The sequence below is a fragment of the Lutjanus erythropterus genome, chromosome 17 (assembly GCF_056507025.1).
Source record: "Lutjanus erythropterus isolate fLutEry1 chromosome 17, fLutEry1.hap2, whole genome shotgun sequence".
NCBI lineage: Eukaryota > Metazoa > Chordata > Actinopteri > Lutjaniformes > Lutjanidae > Lutjanus > Lutjanus erythropterus.
In genome coordinates, this window is record NC_139333.1 from 19,248,475 (window position 1) to 19,271,582 (window position 23,108).

The following is a 23,108-nucleotide window of genomic DNA, read 5'->3' on the forward strand; positions in this document are numbered from 1 at the left end:
AGCTAGTTTTCTTAAAGAAAAAAAGAGCAGCTGAAAATTAAGGGTTTTCCCCCTCTTAAAAAAAAGGAAAAAAAAACAGGCATCATTAAACTCTACTTAATTTCAGGTCACATAACTATGTATTTACTAAACTGAAATTAGTTTTTAATTGTGCAGCAGAGCTCTGCTTAGTTTTAAAACTGCATTTACTCTGATTAAAACTAATCTGGTGCAACACAGTCTAAATGTTTTGGTTTGGAAGTTTTACATATTGTCCGATTTTATTCAATAAAACAACAACAACAAAATATTTTATTGGTAAATTTGCCTCTTTCCCTGTTGTTATCAGAGTTATTATGAAAATAATGGGTTTAACGAAACCAATTACTACATTCTCCCATAATAATACAATACTAATCTTTGAAACTATGACAAATTTGCAAAGGTCTTGCCAGAACTTCTTGGTGAGAGAGCAACACCACAATAGGTGTAACTCTGTTTCTGGCAGATGCAAACTGTATGTTGGACCTCCTATTCGCTGTGACGCAGCCCAGAGTCCCGCAGCCGGAGCGCAGCTTCAGGCTTCCCGCTGGCATTCAGCATTCAGGCTTTTGCGCTTCATGCCTCCAGTGCGCTCTCCCCCGTGACTGCAGCCCGGTTTCTGGGGTCCTCCAGGACTCCCCAGGTGAACACAAGGATCACACCCATCCAGTCGGAGCAGGGGGATGACTGAAAGAAGTCGTGTGGTCCAGAAAACACGGCGGTTCTGACGGTGCTGTTCCAAGAGGCGCAGTCCTCCTCCAAAAAGCAACATGATGTCCGCTATAGAGACTGGTACCCCTGTGTACCAACCTGCACAGCTGCTCAACTGGGTCTATATGTCTCTTCAAGACACTCAGAGTGGCGCTTTTGATGCGTTCAAAACTGATTCGGACACTTCTCCTCAGGACATGAACATCTCCAAGCGCAGCGCAGCAGATCTGAGCTCCAACTATCTCAACAACTTCTTCCATCTGAGGAGTGAGGTACAATTCATGTCAAAATGCACTCATGGGAGTGATTAACACTTTGCACGACAGTTTACAGCTTTCATCTTTAAACTGCATGTCAGAAATCTCTCTCCCAGACTGTCCATGAATCTTATCCTCACATATTTGACTCCAGGTTATTTTTGTTGCCCATACAGTAAACCTCACCTGCATGCCTTCATTGGGTCGCACTGTGGTGAGTGGGTAGCATATGAATATGTGTTTTGTACCCTGGTATAGTGCCTGAGTGTGTTCAGACTGTTCTGGTGTCACTGTGCAGCTGGAGGAGGAATGGCAGGTTGAGAAAGAGCTCTCACAAGGTTTTAAAAATGTTAGAGTTCACCCTGGCAGGCCTCTGCTGGGCTAGTATGCAGTGTTCACTCAGTGGGGTTTAATTTAATACAGAAACATTCAAGAAAAGAATGAAAATGGACATAAATCATGAAAAAAGTGAGTTTGGGTACAAATATTGGCCTAAAAAACACTGTTTGCTGTACAGAACACTGTAAAAACAACATTCATCTTTAAAAAGTTAGTAGTTAGGTAATTTTGTAATGATTAAAAACAACAACTTTCCTAGTCAAATAAACTTGATATTAATTCAGCTGTACCGGACAAAACACTCACAAAATTTGACATATTAAGTTGAACCAACTTTTGAGTCATAATCACAAACAAATTTGAGTTGATTGAATTTGAAAAGACAAGTTGGGGTAATTTTGTAATGATTCAAAACAAACTTTTCTAGTCAAATAAACATTATATTAATTCAGTTATACTTGAAAAAAAAAATATATGTAATGAGCATAAGATTAAGTTGAACCAACAACTATTCAGTCACACTGACAAACTTTACAAACATTAGATTTTCTTTAAAATGTTCTTATTTTTATAGGTTAGTTCTTCATTTGACACTAAGAACTTACAGCTGCAGCTGCTCCTGTTGGAGCGACTTTGTTCCAGCATTGGCACAAAGACAACATATGAAACTGCTCTCGATGAATTTATGAAGTTTTAGTGTGAGGAAGAAGTGACCGAGTTCAATTTTAGCCTTCAACATTTTTCAAGGGGTTTTCATTCATGTAAACCAGCAACCACGACTTATCTTAACGTGTATTAGAGAAACATTGAACCAAAAAAAGAGAAGGGTCTCTGGAGGTTATGTGTCAAACAATGCATGCTGGGAAGTCTGCAGGAATGAGTCCTGAAACCCAGAAATGAGTTAACATATTAGCACTTCCGGTTACCTTGTCTGGAAGTCAGTAGCTGATTTGAATGGGTGTTTTTTTTATTATTTGCCTGAAATAAGATCTGTGGTGAACACAAGTTTAAGAGATGTTAACATTTTGTTCTAAAGCATAAAATACATTAGTTGATACACTATTTGTATACTTGAAGCCTTTACATGTCTTTTAAAAAAAGGCAGTTGCTAACAAGTGGTTAAATGAGACCACAGAGGCTGTTTAACATTTAACGTCATCATGCCAAACATTAATGGGGATGATGTCGAGTCATGTGACCATGGTTTGGTTCATGTATGGCCTAACCTGAGCTTTTTTTTACTTCTGGTGTTTGCTTTTACACTTAAAACAAATCATAAAAGTACTGTTCAATTGTCAACATTGTTTGGCTAAACAAAACGTGCAAGTATTAAAGTTTTGTTTGCCGCCGAACTTGTTTTTCTGCACTAAAAGCCAATGCACAAAAGTTTTTCTGGAGGGAACCAGAGCGATGCTAACGTCCAGGTTGGCCTTCATAAATACATCAACACTGCAGCACTCTATATGCTGATCATGTTTCTTCAAAAACTTCATTTAATGAATTGTTTAAACTCTGTACAGTACATTCATTCAACTCATCATGTGTTTTTTACTTTAACTTAAAATAATCACTTTTAACTTTTAAAAAATGAAATTATTCAAATGCCATACTATAAAATGCACACATGGTAGAGACATGCAGTGGTTTAATGTCTCATGCTGAACATCACCCACTGCAGCGTACACATGCCTCTGATCACAATTCTCTTTCTGTGATGCCCTCAGAGTAAACAGCCAGTGTCTGCAGGCTGCTCTTCTTCATGTTCGCCCTGCGGTGCCATAGCACCCGTCTCCTCCAGAGGCACAATGATGCTGATTGTGCCGTGTCAATAGAACGAGTTAGAAGAATGCATGACAAAGGCATTTTGTTCTGTCGAGGAAATGGACACTATTGGCCCCACAGTGTAAATGCAGTAAAGGCAGCGCATCTGCAGAAATGAAAATAATGTCGGCTACTGTTGCAGAGACAAACAGGAGAATCAATCAGGGTGATGGACTGACATGCGGGCTCAAATGCTCCTTCATCATGGAGTTACAACAACAATCTTCTGTGTTTCTGTGACATAAGAGATACTTTCGTGTAGAGCTGAGAACAGCATATTAATGAAACACAACTAATTAAACTTTTGACTCATTCATCAGTAAGAAAGGTCAAATATTGCAAATTTCGTACGAGAATATGTAGACAGGACAAACTATCTGAGTACATCACTTTGTACTTTTTTGTAACATGCAGAGCTTTTTTTTTTTTTTTTTACTAGTTTCTGACATTTTCACAAGTGCAGGGTGTGCCTGTTAGGATTGCTTGGGTGTTTGAGTGCTTGCTTGGGTCCTGGAAGTGCTGCTTTCAGTGTTGAGAACCAGAAAATCAAAAAATTCAAAATCAAAAATCTGAGATAGTAACTTTTTCCAACTTGATCTATAGATTTTCTGTACCAAATATGGTGACAATTGCTCATAATTTGTAGGAGGAGTTGCAAAATAAAAGATTTGGACAAAGTTCAAAATAGTTGAAACATTTTCTCGACATAAATGGTTCAAAAGTTACAGGCCACAACATAAAGATTGTTGTTACAGCACTACTATCTGGCCAAATTGCACAGAATTCGACACTATACATCCTTGGGTCCTCAGCAATATACCCTCCAAGTGTGAAGTAGATCGGAGGAATGGTTCTTGAGATATTCAAAAGGCCCATAAATACAGATAGACAAGATTTATTTATGACTTCATATATACTTAGATAAGCAGTTAAGAGATTAATCAACAGATCAGTAAGAAATGAAATCACTGTTAGCTGCAGCTCTACTTCAGTGTATGAATCTATCTACTGTATGGTTCCAATACCTGTGATTTATCCTCTTGGTCTTTTCTCCGACAGGCCTTGAACAACAATTTCTACAAGAGCTCCTCGCCTTACGGTTCTCTCAACAATATCGTGGACGGCCTGAGCTCTCTGGCGGACCATTTCTCAGACCTCTCCCTGTCCCCAGAGACACGCAAACCCAGCAAAAGACCGCCGCCCAACTACCTGTGCCACCTTTGCTTCAACAAAGGACACTACATCAAAGACTGCCCTCAGGTGAGCCGGTCTGCGCTGCTGTACATCAGTCAGGTGCAGATCAGTCAGCAGTTCAAATCCACATGCCTCCTCCAAGATGTAGGTCGACTATGCAACGCCCCCCTTTTTTAAATGAATGGTATTAGAAGTCTAAATTCCAGGTTAGAATATTATGTTTGTATTCTTTTTTTCAGTGTGAAATAGATTCCTCAGCACATATTTGAGTTAGATGTACCAGCGCAGGTTGGTAATGAGCAGCAGATGCCAGATTGCATCTCGGAGCTGGCCTTAATGAAAGATGATAGGTTCCTCTGTGGGACTAGGCACAACCTCTACTCCAAACACAAGAGAAATATTACCACTGCTTTATGCGCGGCTGCGGTTCCCCATTGATCATGTTCAGAAGGAAATGCCTGACATTTGTTAGGCATAATGGAAATAATCGAATGACTGATAGACAGGATGTGTCCACGGAGCAAGGTAGCAAAAAGTGGATTTTCAAATGGCTGGTAAAGTTTTACTGGTCAATTATATGAAGGAGTCAGTAAAGTGTAATTGCTTCCTTTTGGGAGGCAAACAGAGGATTCGCTATAGTGCGAAAGCTGCTGCACTCTGATAATTCCACATAAGGGACATCTTCTTGCAATTTCACCATTATCTGTAAGCTCCAGTTTTTGTCAATTTGTGTCAGAGGTCTTAAGAATATGTCAGAAAAGCCAAGCTGTGCATAGTTTTTTAGTCAAACTCCACAACGGGGTGGACGCCCTCTAAAACATAAGTAGTTGTGATGCAAGAAATATTTTAATATTTCCAACACAGCCACATTTCTTGGTCTGAGTCAAATTCCTGGTGCTGCTTTAAGCCATAGATGGACATTTTTGGGAAATACGCTTATTTACTTTCTTTCCAAGAGTTAAATGAGAAGGTTGATACCACTCTTACGTCTGCACAGTGACTGTTACCGCAGCCTGTTAGCTTAGCTTAGCATAAAGACTAGAAAAACAAAGAGAAGCAGCTAGCCTGGCTCTGTTCAAAGGCACATAAACTCCCCCAAAACCACGAATTGATGATTTTACACTTTGATTTCTGTGCCGATTAAACAAATGAGATATAACGCGTGATTTAGGGAGCTTTAAAGGTGCTGGCAGGCAGATTTTGTTACCTTTGGACAAAGCCAGTCTAGTATTTTCCCACTGTTTCCAGTTTGTATGCTAACCTAAACCTTATCCTGGAGGTTTAACAGGCTTTTATGAGAGTGGTATCAATCTCCTCATCTAACTCTCTACAAGCAAACAAATAAACAAATTTCCCAAAACCATTCCTTTCTCAGGAGTTCCCAGACTTTTCAGCTGGAGACCCTAAAGTCTAAGTCTGTATCTCCTCAGGACCCAAACTTTTCACATTAGGGACAAACCCACAAGTCAGGCAATGGTGGAATGTCAGTTGCTGCTAGCAAAATAAGTAGTAATATTAGCTAGCAACCAACACAATAGTCAGTAACAGATACATGAAACAAACAATTCAAATGATACACAAAGGAAAACACTGTTTCTTTAGTCTGTTCTGCACTCTTCTTTTGAGTTGACCTGATGCTGAGAACGCTTCACTTGAAGATGTCCTGTAGCAAAAAACCCCACTATTTTTCTATTTAAACTTAGAAAATGAATTCACATATCATGGCATTGTTATGCATTTTACTCTGCCAATTGGTGATCCCATAAAAAGACAGCACTTGTGGCCGTTTTGGCGACCCTAAGTTTGGGAATTGCTGCTTTAACTTAAACACAAGGAGCGGAGATGTCGCAAGATGTTGCAAGATAACCCGACACAGAACCATCTGGGAAGTTTGGAAAAGGGCAGGCACTTTCAGAAAACATTTGGCAGGTGATGGGATGGACCACCTGTCAAGTACATCTCACACGGGCTAACTTCAACTAATCAAATCAAACTGAAGTCAGTCATGAGAAGAGCGAAAACGTCTTTTCCATTGATAAAAGCCTTCAGTGCTGTTCTCTGCTCTTCTTTCAACGAAGAAACACTCTCCACTTCTGATATAACTGATGCTATCACAGTATTTACGCTAACCTCTTCAGGGGCCGCTAATGTTTGTTCTAAACCACGCCCATAGCTGCCAGTAGTCCCTCCTACGACGCTGATGGGCTGCACCCCTTTTGGTAAATGTATAACTTGAAGCCTGGCAAAATTGATTCTCACATGATCTTTTGAATCCAGCTGCCTCACAAAGTAAGTAGGAAGAGTCTATCAGCTCAGATTTGTCCTGGCCATTTTGAAAAACTAGATCCCCATTTTGATCGCTCTCTCGTCTTGTCTCATGTCTGTGGGAGCTTTGCACCTCCATCAGTGCCAACACAGATGAGATTGGCGCAGCCAAGAATGCGAGGAATGTGGAGAAAATCATTTGCAGTGAGCTTATAGCTCTTAACATTTTCACATCTGTGCACACCTGGGCAGAAAGTGGGTGTGACTATCGGCCCATCAGTTTTATAAACATACCTTGCTGTCCAAATGTTTAAACGAAGCTCTCAGTCACTTTTAAAGTATAAAACCAGCACACTGTCACTTATTTTTTGAGTGCAGCCAGTCTTTACGTTGCTGTATATCACCAGCATCCCTCTTTAAAATGAAGAACAGAGAAACGTAAATCAAAGCGTTGTTACATTACTTGTTGAAAAGCTGTTTTTCTTTCCACAGAAACATATAAAACATCTTATTAGCAGCAGTCATTTTCTTGGGACTGTTTGTTGCAGTCTTCCACAGCTGACTGGTTTGTACTTGGAGCTGCAGTGGACAGGAATCAAAGAATGTCACGGCTCAGTAAGATGAGAGAAGAAGCACGCAGGAAGTGGGTGTGCGGAGCCCTTAACAGCCTTTCTCTGGGTGGAATGGGGCCCATGTCAGCTCTGAAAGTCTTTGATAAAGAAACACATGGTGCCTCTGTGGAAGCCTTAGGTGATGAAAAATAATGAAAAAGTGCCAGTTAAGGTGGTAGATATGCTAGCCAGGCTGTGCTCTGCCTGTCGTTGTAAACATCCAGTTGACAGCATAGTGGAGAGTTGGGTTACTCGCTTCACTACAAGGTTAAGACGTCAAAGGATTACTCAGAAATATTTACGATTCTTCTTCGCGGCCACACCCCTTCAAATGTGCAAAATCTGGAAACCATTTCTGCTGGCCGGCTCCGTGCCGCGCTCGCTCCGCTTTAGGAAGATGATGTCAGATTTTATCATGTGTTGCTAATATTTCAGATCCAAAGCAATGATTATGGAGCCGTTGTCATGACAAAAGGCCTCTTCAGTTGAAGCTGTAACTAATGAACAAACTGCTTTTTGTTCTTGTTAGCTGGAATCTGAGGCATTTTTAGCTCTAGATGACTGAAATACACGCTGTTGGTGCACTTTTGATGTCTTGCTGTGTGTCGGGTTGCAGAAAAATTACTTAATTTCCAACTTTGCTGTAAGTTCAGCTGATATTCATCTGTCCTCTCTGCAAACTTTCTATTTTCAACCAAATGTGTTGCAAGTTTAACACCTTTCACCCTTTAACCCGGGGTCACAACATTTTAATGACCCCTTTGCCAATTAAGTAGCTGGACCCGGTTACTGTAAAGAGAATACACAAGTGACAGTGTGCTGACAGTAAATGGGTGTACGGTGGGAAGAGCCTGGGCTAAATAAGGAGGGCATTGTTTCTCCAGAGGGGCTGTGGAACCAAAGGTCAGGAAGTCAGGCTGTATTGTTCACTCAGCTCTGCTTGGCTGCAGTCGTCTCCGTCTTTCTCTCTCTGTCTCTCTGGAGCGGCTGTCTGACACTCGTTTAAAGGGCCAGCGAGCAGCTGCCCAGAGACGTCTGCATCCAGAACGTGTTTTTGGAAACAGCGGGTAGCACAGGAAGTGGGTGTATGTCTTTGCAGTTACAGTTTAATCATGTTTGAATGGAGGGGAAAAGTCTGCTTTGATAATTACGTTGGACGGAGGAACTTTTGATAGTTGCAGGGCTGACAGGAGGAATTCCTTGATTTATATTTGGTCTTTGAAGGGTGAAACAGATTTTTTGAGTTCAAGTTTTAATCAGCATTTCATCCTATGATACAATATCCTCAACTCTGTTTTGTTCCTTATAATTAAAGGAAAAGTTTGTCATCTTACCAAGAAGTAGTCTGACACATAACCCCCGTAAAATGGTAATTTGTCTATTTAAAGGACCAGTATTGAGGATTTGGTGGCATCTAGTAGTGAAATTTTACTTGTTGAGCTGTTGGCAATGCAACAAACTTCTCATTCTAACCAAAAACACAACCATTCTTATATACAGGTGATTATACACAACTTAAATACTTAAGAATAACTTAAGAATATTATATTCCATTTCATTTAAATCTTATAAATCTTATATGCTGCTAGTAGCTTCATAATTAGTGGACCAACATGAGAGTGGCATCAGCCGTCTTATCTTACACTTGGCAAGAAAGCACACAAGTGAATTTCCCAAAATACCGAACACTTTCTTTAACATAAATCACAGATTCCACAGACTTTAGTACCCCCTACAGATTAATTTATTCTTTATCAGGCAGGAAAAACCTCTGAGACTACATTTAGACCACCATTTACCACCACAACATGCCTTTTAAACCCCAAATTAAATTATATTTTTGTGGTTTAAGCAGCCCTTTAAAGAAATGATTGAATTTCTAGTTAAAAAAAATAATTTCCCCCAAGGAGGACTGCTAAAGGACATTCTTCTTCCTCTTCTTTTTCTTCTAAATAGCTCTACATTTTCCTGAAGTATAGATATTCATATTCTCTCTGAGAGTGAATGTGACAAGATTGATACCACTCTATCCATTAAATATGAAGCAGCAGGAGACAGTTAACTTAGCTTGGCATACCGACTGGAAATTAGGAAATAGCTACCCAGACTCCATCCAAAAGTAACAAAATCTGCGTGCCAGCACCTCTAAAGAGCTAATTAACACTGCATATCTCGTTTGTTTAAACCATATTAAAACCAAAGAGTGAAAATGATAAGCGCTGGATAATTTCTAGGCCAGGCACAGTCACTTCCTGCAGCCTCTCTGTCACCTTGACCTTACTGGGTGAGGAATAACAAATTAATTATGAACTCTATGGCTCCTCATAGGCCGATTCTGTTTACCTTTGGACAGAGCCAGGCCAGCTCTCCCCTACTTTCAAATCCTTTGTTCAGCTGACCATTTCCTGACTGCAGCTTCATATTTTATATGACAGACATGAGAGTGATATCAATCGTCTCATCTAACTCTGGGAAAGGAAGCAAAAAACAGAGGTATTTCCCCAAATGCTGAACTATTCTTCTGCGGCAACAGTGTTTCTTATTTTCATAATAACAATGAAACAGTGTGAAGCAAATGTGACGATGTGAAAGGTGTTCTTTGCATCTTTAAAAACCAATAGTACGTCATCTACTCAGCACCAAACGACAGACAGACACAGTTGACGTCTAGCTGGCGAACCTAGTTGGTGGAGACCAAAAACAGAGCTAAAAGAGAGTCTGCATGGGAATTGCATTTGCCAGGTCAGCAAAAACCCATCTTCAAATCAAAAATAATGTTCCTCCATAACTGCTGGACGTGTAAATAAGCAACTGTTTGCTAACAAGTTAAACCTATCAACTTAGAAGATGACAATATGTCAGTGTTTAATAGAACTGCCAGTCCACTGTGAGTGTCATGTTCTTGACTTGCCAAGGCGTGAAAAGGACGCTGGTCTCATTCTGTGGTCAAGTTAGTGATAATATATATATATATGCATACGTCCAGTAAGACTTTCAAAATAAAGCTGGCTGAGAAACATTACATTTCAGTCGCAGTTTGGTCAGGTTTAGACAACAAAACTGCTTGGTTAGGTTTAAGAAAAGATCATTGTTTGGGTTCAAATAACTGCTTCCTTAAAACAATATGCTCTGACTGTTTGCTTTACGTGGGATTCAAACCCTCATCTCCTGTGTTTCCCCAAAAAAGTAGTCACTGCAGGTTTAAGATTAGGCGACTAGCCTTGTCTCAACAGCAAGGAAGCTCCGAAAGGCATCACCAAGAAACAGTTTTTACTTGTAAGACATTATCAAGCAGTTGAGAGAATGAATAGCATGCTGCAAAAATACTAGGACAGGTTTTTACAAACAGCCTCCATGTAGCTGTGCTTCTTTGTCAGACTGTAGGAAGCAAAACCGACTGACCAGAAATAAACATTTAATATCCACCCGATATACCATATCTGCTTACAGATACAGACCCTATTTTGGACCAATGCTTTGGAGTTTTATTCTCTAATGATGGCATTAGATCAGTGTTTTTACTTATGTTTGATCACAGTTTAGAGCGTTTTTCTGCTGATGTGTCGGTTCAAACACTGATAATGATATCACTGTTGTTTTTGGACCGGACACCGCACTTCAGGTGGAGCGACACAGTTCATAGCCAAACGCATAACTGGTGAATCTCAAGCAACACTGTGTGATTCCTGTTGCTTTGGTCCTTTTGTTTTCACTGCTGATAAACGTCTTATCTGTCCTCAGTGTGCTGTCTGTTGCTTTTGGCCGGATCATCTGCTGAGGAGGACGAGCAAGATAGAGGAAACCCTGGAATGTGGGGTAGATAGACTCCCTCTGATAAACAGTGGCTGTCATCTGCTCAAAGCTAATGAATATATAGGGCAGGAATGTTGTAGGGGCTCGGTTTATGTTTGGTTACATGTCTTAAAGATAACATCACCTTTGTTATCCTGGAGGATTTGGTCATTGTAGACAGTTTTCCAGTTTCAGTGACACATGACTGGAGGGAAGAGGAAATGAGCATGAAACGATAAGTTTTCCTGTCTGTGGCTCCAAATACCACGTGTTTAGTTATACGCCATTTTCGTACCTTGTTAAGTTATTTTCTTGAGGTTTAATGTTCATTCTTGACTTTGGAAACAGCAGTTGACAAAATGACAGAATCAGGACCATTTAGTAGCTGTTCTGGAGCTTTCAGTTATATTACATGATCTTCATCAGGAGCTAAAGTTTGCTCAATTGTCTCTTAAAGCAGTTGGTGGTTATAATATACATTTTGCTTTCACTTAAATTAAATAAAATAATATGTGGGATATAACAATCAGACTAGATTTGGTGGAAGTTTCAAGTACATTCAATTTTTGTATGGGTGCTTTTGCAAAATTTCAGAATTGGGGACACTATACCAAATTTGGGGAATATAAAAAGTACATTTTATTATCAGCTTTAGGGATTTGAGTTCCTGCTTATGGTGCCAAAAAGCTTTGGACCAGCCCTTCAGTTAAACTTACTCAAGTAACTTCAGTCGTGTGAGAGGATTAATGACAGAAAGTTTTTTAAAGCCTTTATATATATTACATATAATGGATTCTTTTCCACATGTATTGCTAGCAATCTGTATACAAATAAAACAAGTTTATACTTTCAATTTTGCATAGAGGTGATGCACATACTGCCGCTTCAACTGTATGTTTTCCTCATTGAAGAATCAGTGAGAGATTGCTCTACAGAGACTAGAGACTATAACTGCACCGATTATTGGACACAACGATGAAATCAAACCCATTATTGCATCCCATCACAAAGTTTACTCTCCACAGAAAAGTCTTCCTGACTCTCGCTCAGCTGTGAACTGAAGTTGGGAATATTTTGCTGTTGCTCATCTTGTTTGTCTGCCAGCCCACCACCTGCCCCTGTCATTCACGCTTTGTGAAACATAACGCCAGTTTACAGCTGTATATGTCGTCAACTTGACCACAGCTCAGTCGCACTCTGGATGGAGCAGAGTGTGTATTGGTAGATATTTATCCTTCCATGAAAGCAGCACTGCGTGTGAAATAGATGCTGATAAGTAAGATGTCTCTGAATGTGTGTGAGGAAATCATTCTGCTACTTTAAATGCTGCACGCTTCGAACAATAGTCTTGATGTGTGACTGAAAATCTGGAGAGTCATGTAGGGAAATAGAAAAACAATCATTTGCTCTTTGGCCTCCAGCTGTTTTCATTGAATCCTATTTGTTGTGGAGAGGGGGAAGGTTAATCCACTCAGTATTTCAGACGTGCAAGATTTGCAGAAAGGCTGCAGAAGGATTACAGCTTCATATATCAACTGTGACTCAACTGTCATCAAAATCCAACAACAGTGTGTTTGTCAAACTTCAGATAGACACACTCTCAGTTAACTTTCTCCTTTGTTTCCTATACCTAGATATGCTATCTGCCAGGCTAATCTGAGAAAACCAAAGATGTCATAAATTCACTAATTTTAGCAAAATGCTAGCCAAGTAACTAATCTACATTAATCACTAGCTAAGTAGTTAGCTAGCATTTTGATTCGTTGCTTTGACAGGAAAAGGAAAAAGTTGGGTGAGGTACCAAGTTTGCTCAACTATCAGGCCTTGTGAAGTCACTTTTGAGCAACTGTCTTTTTGAAGACACATAAAAGGTTCAAAATTTACAAGTTGGGTATTTATTGACGTATTTTATGTCATAGAACAAAACAAAATCTCTCAAACCTTTGTTAACTGCAGACCGAATTTCAGGCAAATAACAAAAAACCCAAATGACTTTGAGACGAGGCAACTGCAAGAGGGCTGACTCTGTGTTTTAGGACTTACTCCTGCAGCACTCTATAGGCACCAGGGTTGAGATTTATTTTTTTCAGGTTAGAGCAACAGCCCGTCAAAATGTCTGTGCATGTCCCTGTGATCAGGACATTTGTTCTAAACCTAGTGTAATAGTTTTACCTGCCCCCCTCAAGACAAACAGCCTCCTGAGTCTCCTAACTTTACTGTAATTAAGTATTTTTTTGGGTACTTGTACTTTTATGAGTAGATTTTCAAGTCTGTACTTTTACTTGTGCTTAAGTATTTATTACACTATATCATCTACTTAGTTACTTTCAAAATCATAATTGAGTACTGAGTCAGATGTCATTATTTCATGGTAAATGTGTGGTAATTACCAAGTGATATATTTGAAATTTCTCAGAAATTAACCGCTAATTACACACAGATTTCATGGTTGATTATGTGATGATTAGTGAGTACTGTTTTCATGTAATGGGTGGTAACTACCAAGTGACATATCTAAGGAAGTACCCCCAAATTTCATGGTAAGTATGTGATCATTTGCAAGTGTCATTTTTATGCAAGTAGGTGGTAATTACCATTTCACATACTTGAACTTTATCTGAAATTAACTGCAAATTTGATATGTTACTTGGTGATTACAACCCACTAAAAGAAAACAGTACTTGCTGATTATCACATTATTAACCATGAATTCTAGGGTTAATTTCGGGGTAATCTGGGGGTAATTTCTGAGAAATTTCAAATACATTTTTCACGAATTATCACATAATTAACCATGAAATTATGGGAACTAATACTCTGCGTAGTTTTTGAGTACTTTGTACTTTTACTCAAGCATTTTTGTAACACCAGTACTTTTACTTGTAATTGAGTAATATTTTAGTAATGTAACAATACTTTTTTCAGTACTCTTTCCATCACTGCTAATTAGATTAAACATGTTAGAACATAATTGCTGAAAATATGTAAAAAGACAGAGAACTAATACTGAACTGAAAAGTGCAAAAAAAAAAAATATATATAAATAGTAAACTATGATATATGTATGATGTTAAATTCACCTACGGAAAACTTACAAGCATAAAAAGTGTTAAACTAGTAGTTTACTGAGAGTAGCCTTGAGAGTATACTTTCACACAACAAGAAAGTCGACTACTATTATATAACTAGTAAACTACAAGTATATATAAGTTTACTTGCAGTATACTTAGAAGTGCTATACTTCAATAAACTAAAAAATGAACTAGAAGTATGTAACAGTATACCTTTAAGTTCACTTCACTTGTAGCATAGTTGACAGTATATTTGCACTACAATCTGTGTACTTAAAGTGCACTACTTATACTTTAAGTATACTTTTATAAACTAAAAAAGTGGGCCAAATTAGTCCCAATAAGTATTAAAGTAGTATACTTACAAGCATACTACACTGATATTTGTATACTTACTATATAGAGTATACTTGGGAAATATACTTGAACTCATTAAAATGATGTAAATTGATGTACATTTCTTTTTTTCTAAGGGCATCATCAATCAAAATATTGAAATACTGACGAAATTGTGATCTGAGATGTAAAATAAAAAAAAAAAAAAAAAAAAAATAAAAAAAAAAAAGGCAACAAAAAGAAGCACAAAGTCTCGGTTCATTTTTCCTCTGACAAATAAAGACGAGACGAAATAGTTCCAGCTCTGTTCGGGTGGACAACCGAATTAGATCACAGTGATCAGCATCTCAAAGCATTAATTAACTGGACAAAGTTTGCCTCGTCTTCACCAGCAGCGCCACCAGAAACGAAAGAGAAGAGACGACCTGTCTGTGAAACGAAAGTAAGACTGATATCGTTCCTAATAAAGAGACAGGAGAGTTTAGAGATGAGCGTGCACCTGAAACACCAGAAAAAACACCGTGCCAGGGTGTCTGTCAAGGTAAATATTAGTTACATAAGTTCATTGATGTGATAACATGTATGTCAGTTTTAGTTTAGCTCAAGTTCTGCGTGGATTCATACATGTCTGCATTTTACACTCAACTGAGTGAAACATGACGCCAAATTTAGCAGAAGACTTCGGTAAGATAAATAAAAAAGGCTGTGTTGCTACGTTATAAACATTATCAATGTCTCATAACCAATAATGACACAAGGTCTGATAACCAGTAATGACTTTTACATTCATTCTTTCATGATAGGGGAGACCTGGGATGGTAGTAACACTTTTTTTTTTTTGGAGCATCAGTAACTCAGGAGTTGTTTGTGCTAGATCTCTCAAACTCTGATACACATCACCCATATTTTTCTATTACAAAGAAAACTCTATCGGACTTCTGCTATACAATCACAGATCATGTGAGTTGATGTCAAATGGAGCAGTATGTTACAACCTACTTCACGAGCTGGGGATAGATGCAACAATGAGAGGTAATTTGCTGTTTTAAGAGCCACACTATCCAATTTTATGAAAGAACTTTATCTGAGGATAAAGAATAAACAGTTTTGAAGAAAAGGAACAATTTAAAGTGACCAAAAAAAGAGTACGACTAAAACTATGACTTATTCCACTGACTAAAACAAAACAAAATAAATAAAATGTGACTGAAACACACTGAGATGTTCAGTAAGTGGCTAAGACTAAAGTTAAATTAAAAACGTCTTTACGGACAAGTCAAGCACACACCATATCCAAACAGGAAAGGAGAAAGATGGCCGAGGTTCCGAAAGGGGCGGGACTTAGGATGGATCAATTATATAAAACAGAGAAAAGCCGTAAATCCGTACATTGTAAAAGCAGAAACCAGAGAAAGTCTGCCATTCCTGCCTCATAAATAACAAGCAATTGCTTGTTTATTGTTACCAGTTCCTGCACTAATTGTTTGACCCCTTGTTGGAGTAATAATTGTCTTCCATTACAAGATCTAATAGTTTATGGTAAACAGAAAGTAGCCAGTTTGTTGTTTTAAACCCTGCTGCAGATAATTGATTTCACAAGATAATGAAAAGTCTCACTTAAGCTGACACAGGAGTCTTTAAACCAGAGGAGAGCAACTGCAGTGGATTTGAGTCCAGGCATTAATGTTGTGTTTTGCTGTGGTAACAGCTGGGCTTCTCCCTGATGCTGTGGGGGTCTGATACAAATTAAACCCAGCGAGGGAGAGAGACAGAGAGCGCTGTGGGTTTGTTAGTGTGGAGTAATTGACCACATGGTATCCAGTGGGCTTGGTGTTGCTATGTTCTCCGGGATGAATGTATCATGGGGGTATGGAAGTGGGGGAGAGAGTGAATGAGGGGAGAGAGAAAGGGAGGAGGAGGGGGTGAGGATTTGGAGTAGTCCATTGTTTATCCTGATGGTTTCCAGATGATGGCAGAGGGAGGCAGCCAACCTCCTGGGCCTCTCTCACCAGGCTGCAAGGATCTGGGCCAAGCTTATCTGCTGCAGCCTTAAAATCTGGCTTTACATCGCTCTGTGCACTCTGGGATGGATTTAAGTTACACAACTTAAGTTATGGCTTTTGGATTGAGCAAGTTGTAATGCACATAATAAATTAATTTAATATCTATTTATCTTGAAACAACAGTTTCTCACATGTGGTTAGAGGCTGCAAAGATCTTCAATCAAATATGAAGAATCTATTTCAGGAAAATGGCCTTTTTTTTACTAAAAATTGGTGCATATATGCGGTTTTGTTAAACATCGCTACACCCAGTAAAAACACAAAAAGCTTTTGGATAATAAAGTAACAGGGGACACTTATTGTGAAGACTTTATACGAAATAAAACGTGATTAGCGGTCATCAGTTAAATATACACCGTCAAGTGGGTGCAAACTCTGCTGTGCTCGGCTGACAGATCGCGTCAAACCAAGGCGGCACATGTTCATGAAAAACAGGGCTGGGTATTGTTTAAAAAATTACAATACCAGTACCAAAACCAGTGCCCTTAAAGTATTACTCATACCAGTGGAGTACCAGTTTTGATGCTACTCAGTATGGGGTTATTTCAATCGATACCTTAAAGGTATTGATTACCGATACCCAGCCTTAAAGAAGAAGGGGCAAAATAGCTGCAGAAGTTACCAACGGTGGTGACAAGCCTTTATTGCCTCTGTCAGAGAGGGAGCCGATAAATACCTGTGACCACTGCAGAGTCATTTGATCTGGGAGTGAATGCCAGTTGTAGCTTTTCCCACTGATGACAAAAGCCAGATTGTGGGGTTTTTTTTCCAGTGTAAAAGAGGGTTTTAGTGTCTGTTTTTTTACTGTGTGATAAAGTACATAGGGCAATTTTTTTAATTGAATTGAATGTGACCAAGCCTAAAACATTATGCCTTAATGTTTTTAGCCATGTTAGCAGCATTGTTTCTGTGGTTACTATGTTGGATCGTTTGGTTGGTCCACCACTTGAGTCAGACAGTAAGATCCTGGATGTTCAGTGGATTGACATGAAATTTGGGGATGTATTCTATGTTGTAATACATTTGATGGTCCCCTGACCTTTCCTTGTCATGATGATGCTAGCATTAGGTTTATATTTATGACTGAGATTGAAATGGCTTAACAGCTATCGGATGGATTTACATACAATTTGAAGCAGACCTTCATGGTGCCTTGAGGATGAAGGATAAAGTCTACTGATTTTGCTAATTCACCAACTTTCCATGTAGCATCGCCAGCAGAGTAAGGTTTTCACTTATCCAATGCAGTATCTCAACAGTTAGGCATGCAGTTTTGCAGACATCCATGGTCCCCAGAAAACGAATGCATATGACTGTGGTGATTCCTTGACTTCTCCTCCACAAGGTGGCGCTACCCTGAGATTTTGTTAACCATACTTCATTTTATAACCACATACTTAGAAAAACTAAGGACCAGAGTTGCAGGAGAGGCTCTAGTTGGAGAAAATCACAACAGAAAATAATTTCGTTCAAGTACAAAAACTACGGAGTGGTCAATAAAATGCAGGATGCCAAATGTTCTGGTCAAAAAATTACAGAGACGTAGCAACTTCCAACTTTGCACAAAGACCAATCTTCTTCAGAGGGCATTACATTTCACGCAAAATGCAATATTACTTGTTTAGGACTTGAAACTCAACGTCTAGCACTTGGGACTTGTCAGTTTTTTGAATTAGGACTTGAGACTTGAGTGCAAATACTTGTGGCTTGTGAAACAATGACTTGGTTCCACATCTGCTAATTACACTCCCATCACCCACATGTGTTCTTTTTGTTTAATGCTAATTAGCAAATGTTAGCATGCTAACTAAGACGGTGAACACGGTAAACATTCAAAGTCCTACACATACATTTATCTCAAAGCAACGCTGTGTCCAACAGCCTCAGAGAGACAGCCTGGTTAGCCTGGCTGCTGACTTGTTTGAATATATTTTCCATTTTTAGCTGTTTATAAAAGATTAAATATTATCTACCCAATACTGTTCTTCTTAAATTTTAAATTAACTGGTTGTTTCATGCACAGAGAAGGCTCGATGATGGATTTGTGCATTTTTCTGCATTCACTCAAACCTTCCTGCTGAGTGTCCATTCGCTGTCAGGTCACTGTTGGTATGACTTTCATTTGACGTTTGTCAGTGTCACATCTTTGATGGGGTCGGTGGAAACTCCAGAGTGCGTCGTGCCCTTTGCTGCCCTGTGGGCTCCAGACTTTAGGTAGAGTTTGTTTTGCTTGTTCTGCAGCGTGAAAGCTGTTTCCTCCCTCAGGAAGATGATGCTCTGTCTGCTCTCCCTGTAGGCGCTTGAAAAAGAGGGCTGCCATCAAAAGTGACCCCCCACAGTGCCTCATGGTGGCTGAATGATGCAAACACAGGCCTAAAAAAATACCTCACAGTTAGAGACTTTGCTGCTGGAACCTCAAACCTGTTTTGTGAAACAGATGTAAATGAATAAAATGATCTGTAAGAAATTCTGAACCTGACATATGTTCCTGCTGTGAAATCAAAACAAGTTTTGACACGCACGCCTCTGGTGGTGCAGATTCAGTCTTAATTTTGACTTGCCCTACTTTTCAGCCGAGGTGCTTCTAATTTAAACCAGTCTTGTCGAGATGATTTCTTTGTGATGGGTTTAGGATTTTGTCATGTTATACAAGTGCAGAGTTCATCTGGGTTTTATTTCCTCCCTGCTAAGATCTTTGTGTCGTGATTGGTGGGTCGGGGCCAGCTGGGAGGGATGACTGAGAGCCTGAGGTATTTGTCCTATAGCAGGGAGGCCTCTCCCATTGGTCCCCCCACAGGCCGGGGCCTCCTTTATGGTCCCTCGGGAACACAGCTGGAGGGAGGGAGTTCATTTCTAATGGGAAAGCTGAGACTCCTTATTTTCTGTCCAACAAATAAATTATACTTAACCATTACAATATATCCTAACTTCCTTAGAATAAACCAGTAAATCTTTACTGTTACAGCACAAGGAATCTTCTAAATTCTACACTGTCCTACGCTGAGATTATTTCTAATCAAAATTAGCAGTGCTACATGCAGTTATAATTACAAACCAATCTATGTTTAGTAATCTCAAATTTATTGCTGCAAATCCAAACTAAAAATTGTTTGCTAAAAAGTTAACAAAATTTGACATTGTTTGCTAGCTTGCTAAAAAGTTATTTTTTAGTAGCATTTAAAAACGAGTCCTTGTTGGTGCAACCCAGCCTTAGATAAGATAAGAAATCTTCCTTTGAAATGTAAAGCTCACTCTTCCAGGACCACAAGTATTCATCAAGCTTCAAAGCAAATGAGCTTCTCGACTTTTATTTACAGACACACCATAAATAATCATCTTATTCCTGAGACAAAACTAGTCCATAAACTCGACCCTCTTGACCACCAGCAGGGCTGCTATCACTTCCTGTTCTAATCATGCAGAGCTTTGAATTGGCTGCTGTCCAAAGAAACCAAATGGGTCAGTCAGTATCTTCCAGTTAGAGGTGGTGAGAGGCGAAAGCCAAACTGTTTGCACAGTTGAGGTTTACACACTGAAGAGTGTCTCATTTTTAAGCATTTAAATTGGAAGTGGGTTGAACACAAAGATCAATGTGAGGTAGTTGTAGTCAGCAGATTTGAAAATTGTCCAGGTAAAATTGGAATCGTATGTATTTGCAAATTATAGATGAGCGATAGAAATACGGCCACTTTGTCACAGTCAGTAATGTACAAATTCTTGTCTGTTGTCTATGTCAGGCTCGACCCAAAGGTGAAGGCTTGACCCCGTATCAGGGAAAGAAGAGGTGCTTCGGCGAATATAAATGCCCTAAATGCAAGAGGAAGTGGATGAGCGGGAACTCCTGGGCCAACATGGGACAAGAATGTATCAAGTGCCACATCAACGTTTACCCTCATAAGCAGGTAACAGTACAGCCGCACTGCAGACAGAGACCTGGAACCACTGTTGGACTCAGCAGAGTTCCTTTTTCATCGGTGAATGTTAGGTATACTTGAATCACACCCCCTTTAATAACTCATTAACTGTTTGTCATAGAGCCTTGAAGTAGACATCACTGGAATTGGGAGAGTTTTTTCAAGTGGTGCAGTTTATTCCATCTCCTTATACTGAAATTTCCAGTTTCCAAAGAGGTGAACGAGGCCAAACGTATGCAAAAAACATGCCTGAGCATGAAAATTAATGAGTTTCTTTGGCGAACGTACATACAGTTGAAGCCTCGTCAGTGCAGCCTCCTTGGATAAACGAAACAGGAGGAAAAGTGATGCATGAGGTAACAAACGCCATTATGCATTTTATTTTACAGGATTTAACATTGGCGACATATCTTGACATTAGTTTACATGCAGAACAGGTTTTATTGTGTGTATTTTAGGCTTCCATGGGTGCTGCCATTGTTGAGTGATGTCACATCAGGACATAACTGTGCAGCGTTACAGTAACAGTAATTCTGATTCTTTGTTCCAGCGACCTCTGGAGAAACCGGACGGGTTGGACGTGTCGGACCAGAGCAAAGAGCATCCGCAGCACCTGTGTGAAAAATGCAAAGTCCTCGGCTACTACTGCCGCCGTGTGCAATAACACACTCCGTTCGCCTTATATACTCCTCCAAAGTTTTATCAAAAAGGGAGACTTATAGTTTAAATACTAAAAAAAAAATACATGAAGATAAACTTTATTGTACTGTAATGCATCTAACAGTTTATTCTCGTGATATATTCTCTCTGACACTGTGACTCTTTGTTTTCTACAGTATATCTCAGTGGAGACGAGTACTTTTGCATTTGCTGGGTTCTTGCAGCTTCCTCAGTTTTTCATTATGTGAATATTCGTTTGAAGTCTTAACTATGAACCTTAAGAATCTTACCAACTGTGAATTAAGAAACTTTAGCTCTGTGTCTGTCTTCACTCATGTCCAGTAGAGTTGGACGATTGCGATGCTTGACAGCCAACGACCACTGAGCCTTCTACCGTGGTGACATCGTGATTTAAAAGCTTTCTGTATTTGAGGTAGCGTGTCCCCTCACAGCTGCCACAGAGTTGTTTGCTCAGGTCAGTTTTTGACATGTGGGAGAGAAAATGAAAAGAAGCTGTTGCTGGTGTTCATTACGTCTCCATGTTTGTGTTTACAACCCCAATTCCGGCAAAGTTGGGACGCTGTATAAAACGTAAATAAAAACAGTAGACAATGATTTGCAAAAACTTTCGACTTGTATTCAATTGAAAAGAGTACAAAGACAAGATGTTCAATGTTTGTAAATATGTACTCATTCTGAATTTGATGCCTGCATCATGTTTCAGAAAAGTTGGGACAGAGAGAACAAAGGACTGTGAAAAAAAAACACCTGTTTGGAACATTCAAAAGGTAAACAGGTTAAGAAGTAACATGACAGTATCATGACTGGGTATTAAAGGGGCATCCCAAGGCTCAAGTTCACAACTTGTGTGGGCGAATAGTCTAACAGTTTAAGAACTTTTTCTCTACTCGTTACTCTTCAAAAGCCAGCGTCTGTGATAGTTAGGGGGTGTGTTAGTGCCCGTGGCATCATGGGTAACTGTCACATCTGTGTAGGCCCCATTAATGCTGGCTTGCACACAGGTTTTGGAGCAACATATGCTGCCATTTTTTTGGGGGGGGGGGTGTCCCTGCTTATGTCATGCACGTGTTACAACGGTGTGGCTTTGTAGCAAAAAAGTTCAGGTACTAGACTGACCTGCCTGCAGGTCCAGAGACTGTCTCCTGTTGAAAATGTGTGGTGAATTATGAAGCACAAAATACAACAACAAGGACCCCGGACTGTTGAGCACCTTAAATTTTATATCGAGCAAGAATGAGAAAAATTTCACTTTCAAAACATCCACAATTAGTGTCCATAATTCCCAAATACTCAAGAGTTGTTAAAAGAAAAGATGATGTAACACAGTAGCAAACATGCCCCTGTCAATATAGGTTATTAGTTTGAACATTAAATATCTTGTCTTTGTACTGTATTCAATTGAATATAGGTTGAAAAGTTTTTGTGAATCATTGCATTGTTTTTTCTGCTCTGTTTTTATTTACGTTTCACACAATGTCTCAACTTTTTAGGCAATGAGGTTGTATTAATTTCTTATTCAACACAACTAAGTTATGGATTTGTAATGCCAAGACAGAGAGCAAAGACCCAACAAAGATATCATCGCTCATTGTAACGTGTCACTGCACACATCGTTTTATGCCAGTTCGGTAGACATCGCCCAACCCTAATGATGAAGCAAAATTCATGAGTGAAGTTTACAGATGAAAGATTCTCTTTTACATGTTTGTATATTCCAGAAATAACTTAAATGAAATGAAGTTTTCTGTATAAAATATGCAACAAGTCTTTGCTAAGAAGGTAATGCAGTATTAATGTGTATCTGCATTATTATTAGTACTGGAGGGTACATAATTTTGGAATATATTTTTAAGCCATTACTTGTTGATTATTACACTTTGTGAAGGAATATATTACCCAGCTAACATTTATTCTTTATATGCTATGTGCCTGTATTTCATTCCAGTTTTAAACAACTGTAAACCAATGCAATATAGTAGAAACATTTATTTGAAAATAGAATAAATTGCAGCACAGTTGTACTTCGGCACCC

The 23,108-nt window shown here is 39.2% G+C and overlaps 1 protein-coding gene across 1 annotated transcript; it reads left to right on the forward strand.

The window, feature by feature from the left end:
• The first annotated feature begins 90 nt into the window (after positions 1 to 90).
• LOC146312108 (zinc finger CCHC domain-containing protein 24-like) lies at positions 91 to 22,122 on the forward strand. The gene is made up of 4 exons (XM_084740882.1): positions 91 to 1,004; positions 4,209 to 4,409; positions 20,219 to 20,383; positions 20,946 to 22,122. The coding sequence occupies exons 1-4, from the start codon at positions 792 to 794 to the stop codon at positions 21,057 to 21,059; spliced, it is 693 nt and encodes a 230-aa protein (XP_084597008.1). The 5' UTR covers positions 91 to 791; the 3' UTR covers positions 21,060 to 22,122.
• Positions 22,123 to 23,108: the final 986 nt, after the last annotated feature.

Excerpts from the sequence above, each read along its gene's own strand:
- LOC146312108 (XM_084740882.1), top strand. The coding sequence starts at position 792 with ATGATGTCCGCTATAGAGACTGGTACCCCTGTGTACCAACCTGCACAG. Across the intron at positions 4,410-20,218 it reads ACATCAAAGACTGCCCTCAG|GCTCGACCCAAAGGTGAAGG; the intron begins GTGAGCCGGTCT and ends TGTCTATGTCAG. Across the intron at positions 20,384-20,945 it reads ACGTTTACCCTCATAAGCAG|CGACCTCTGGAGAAACCGGA; the intron begins GTAACAGTACAG and ends TCTTTGTTCCAG.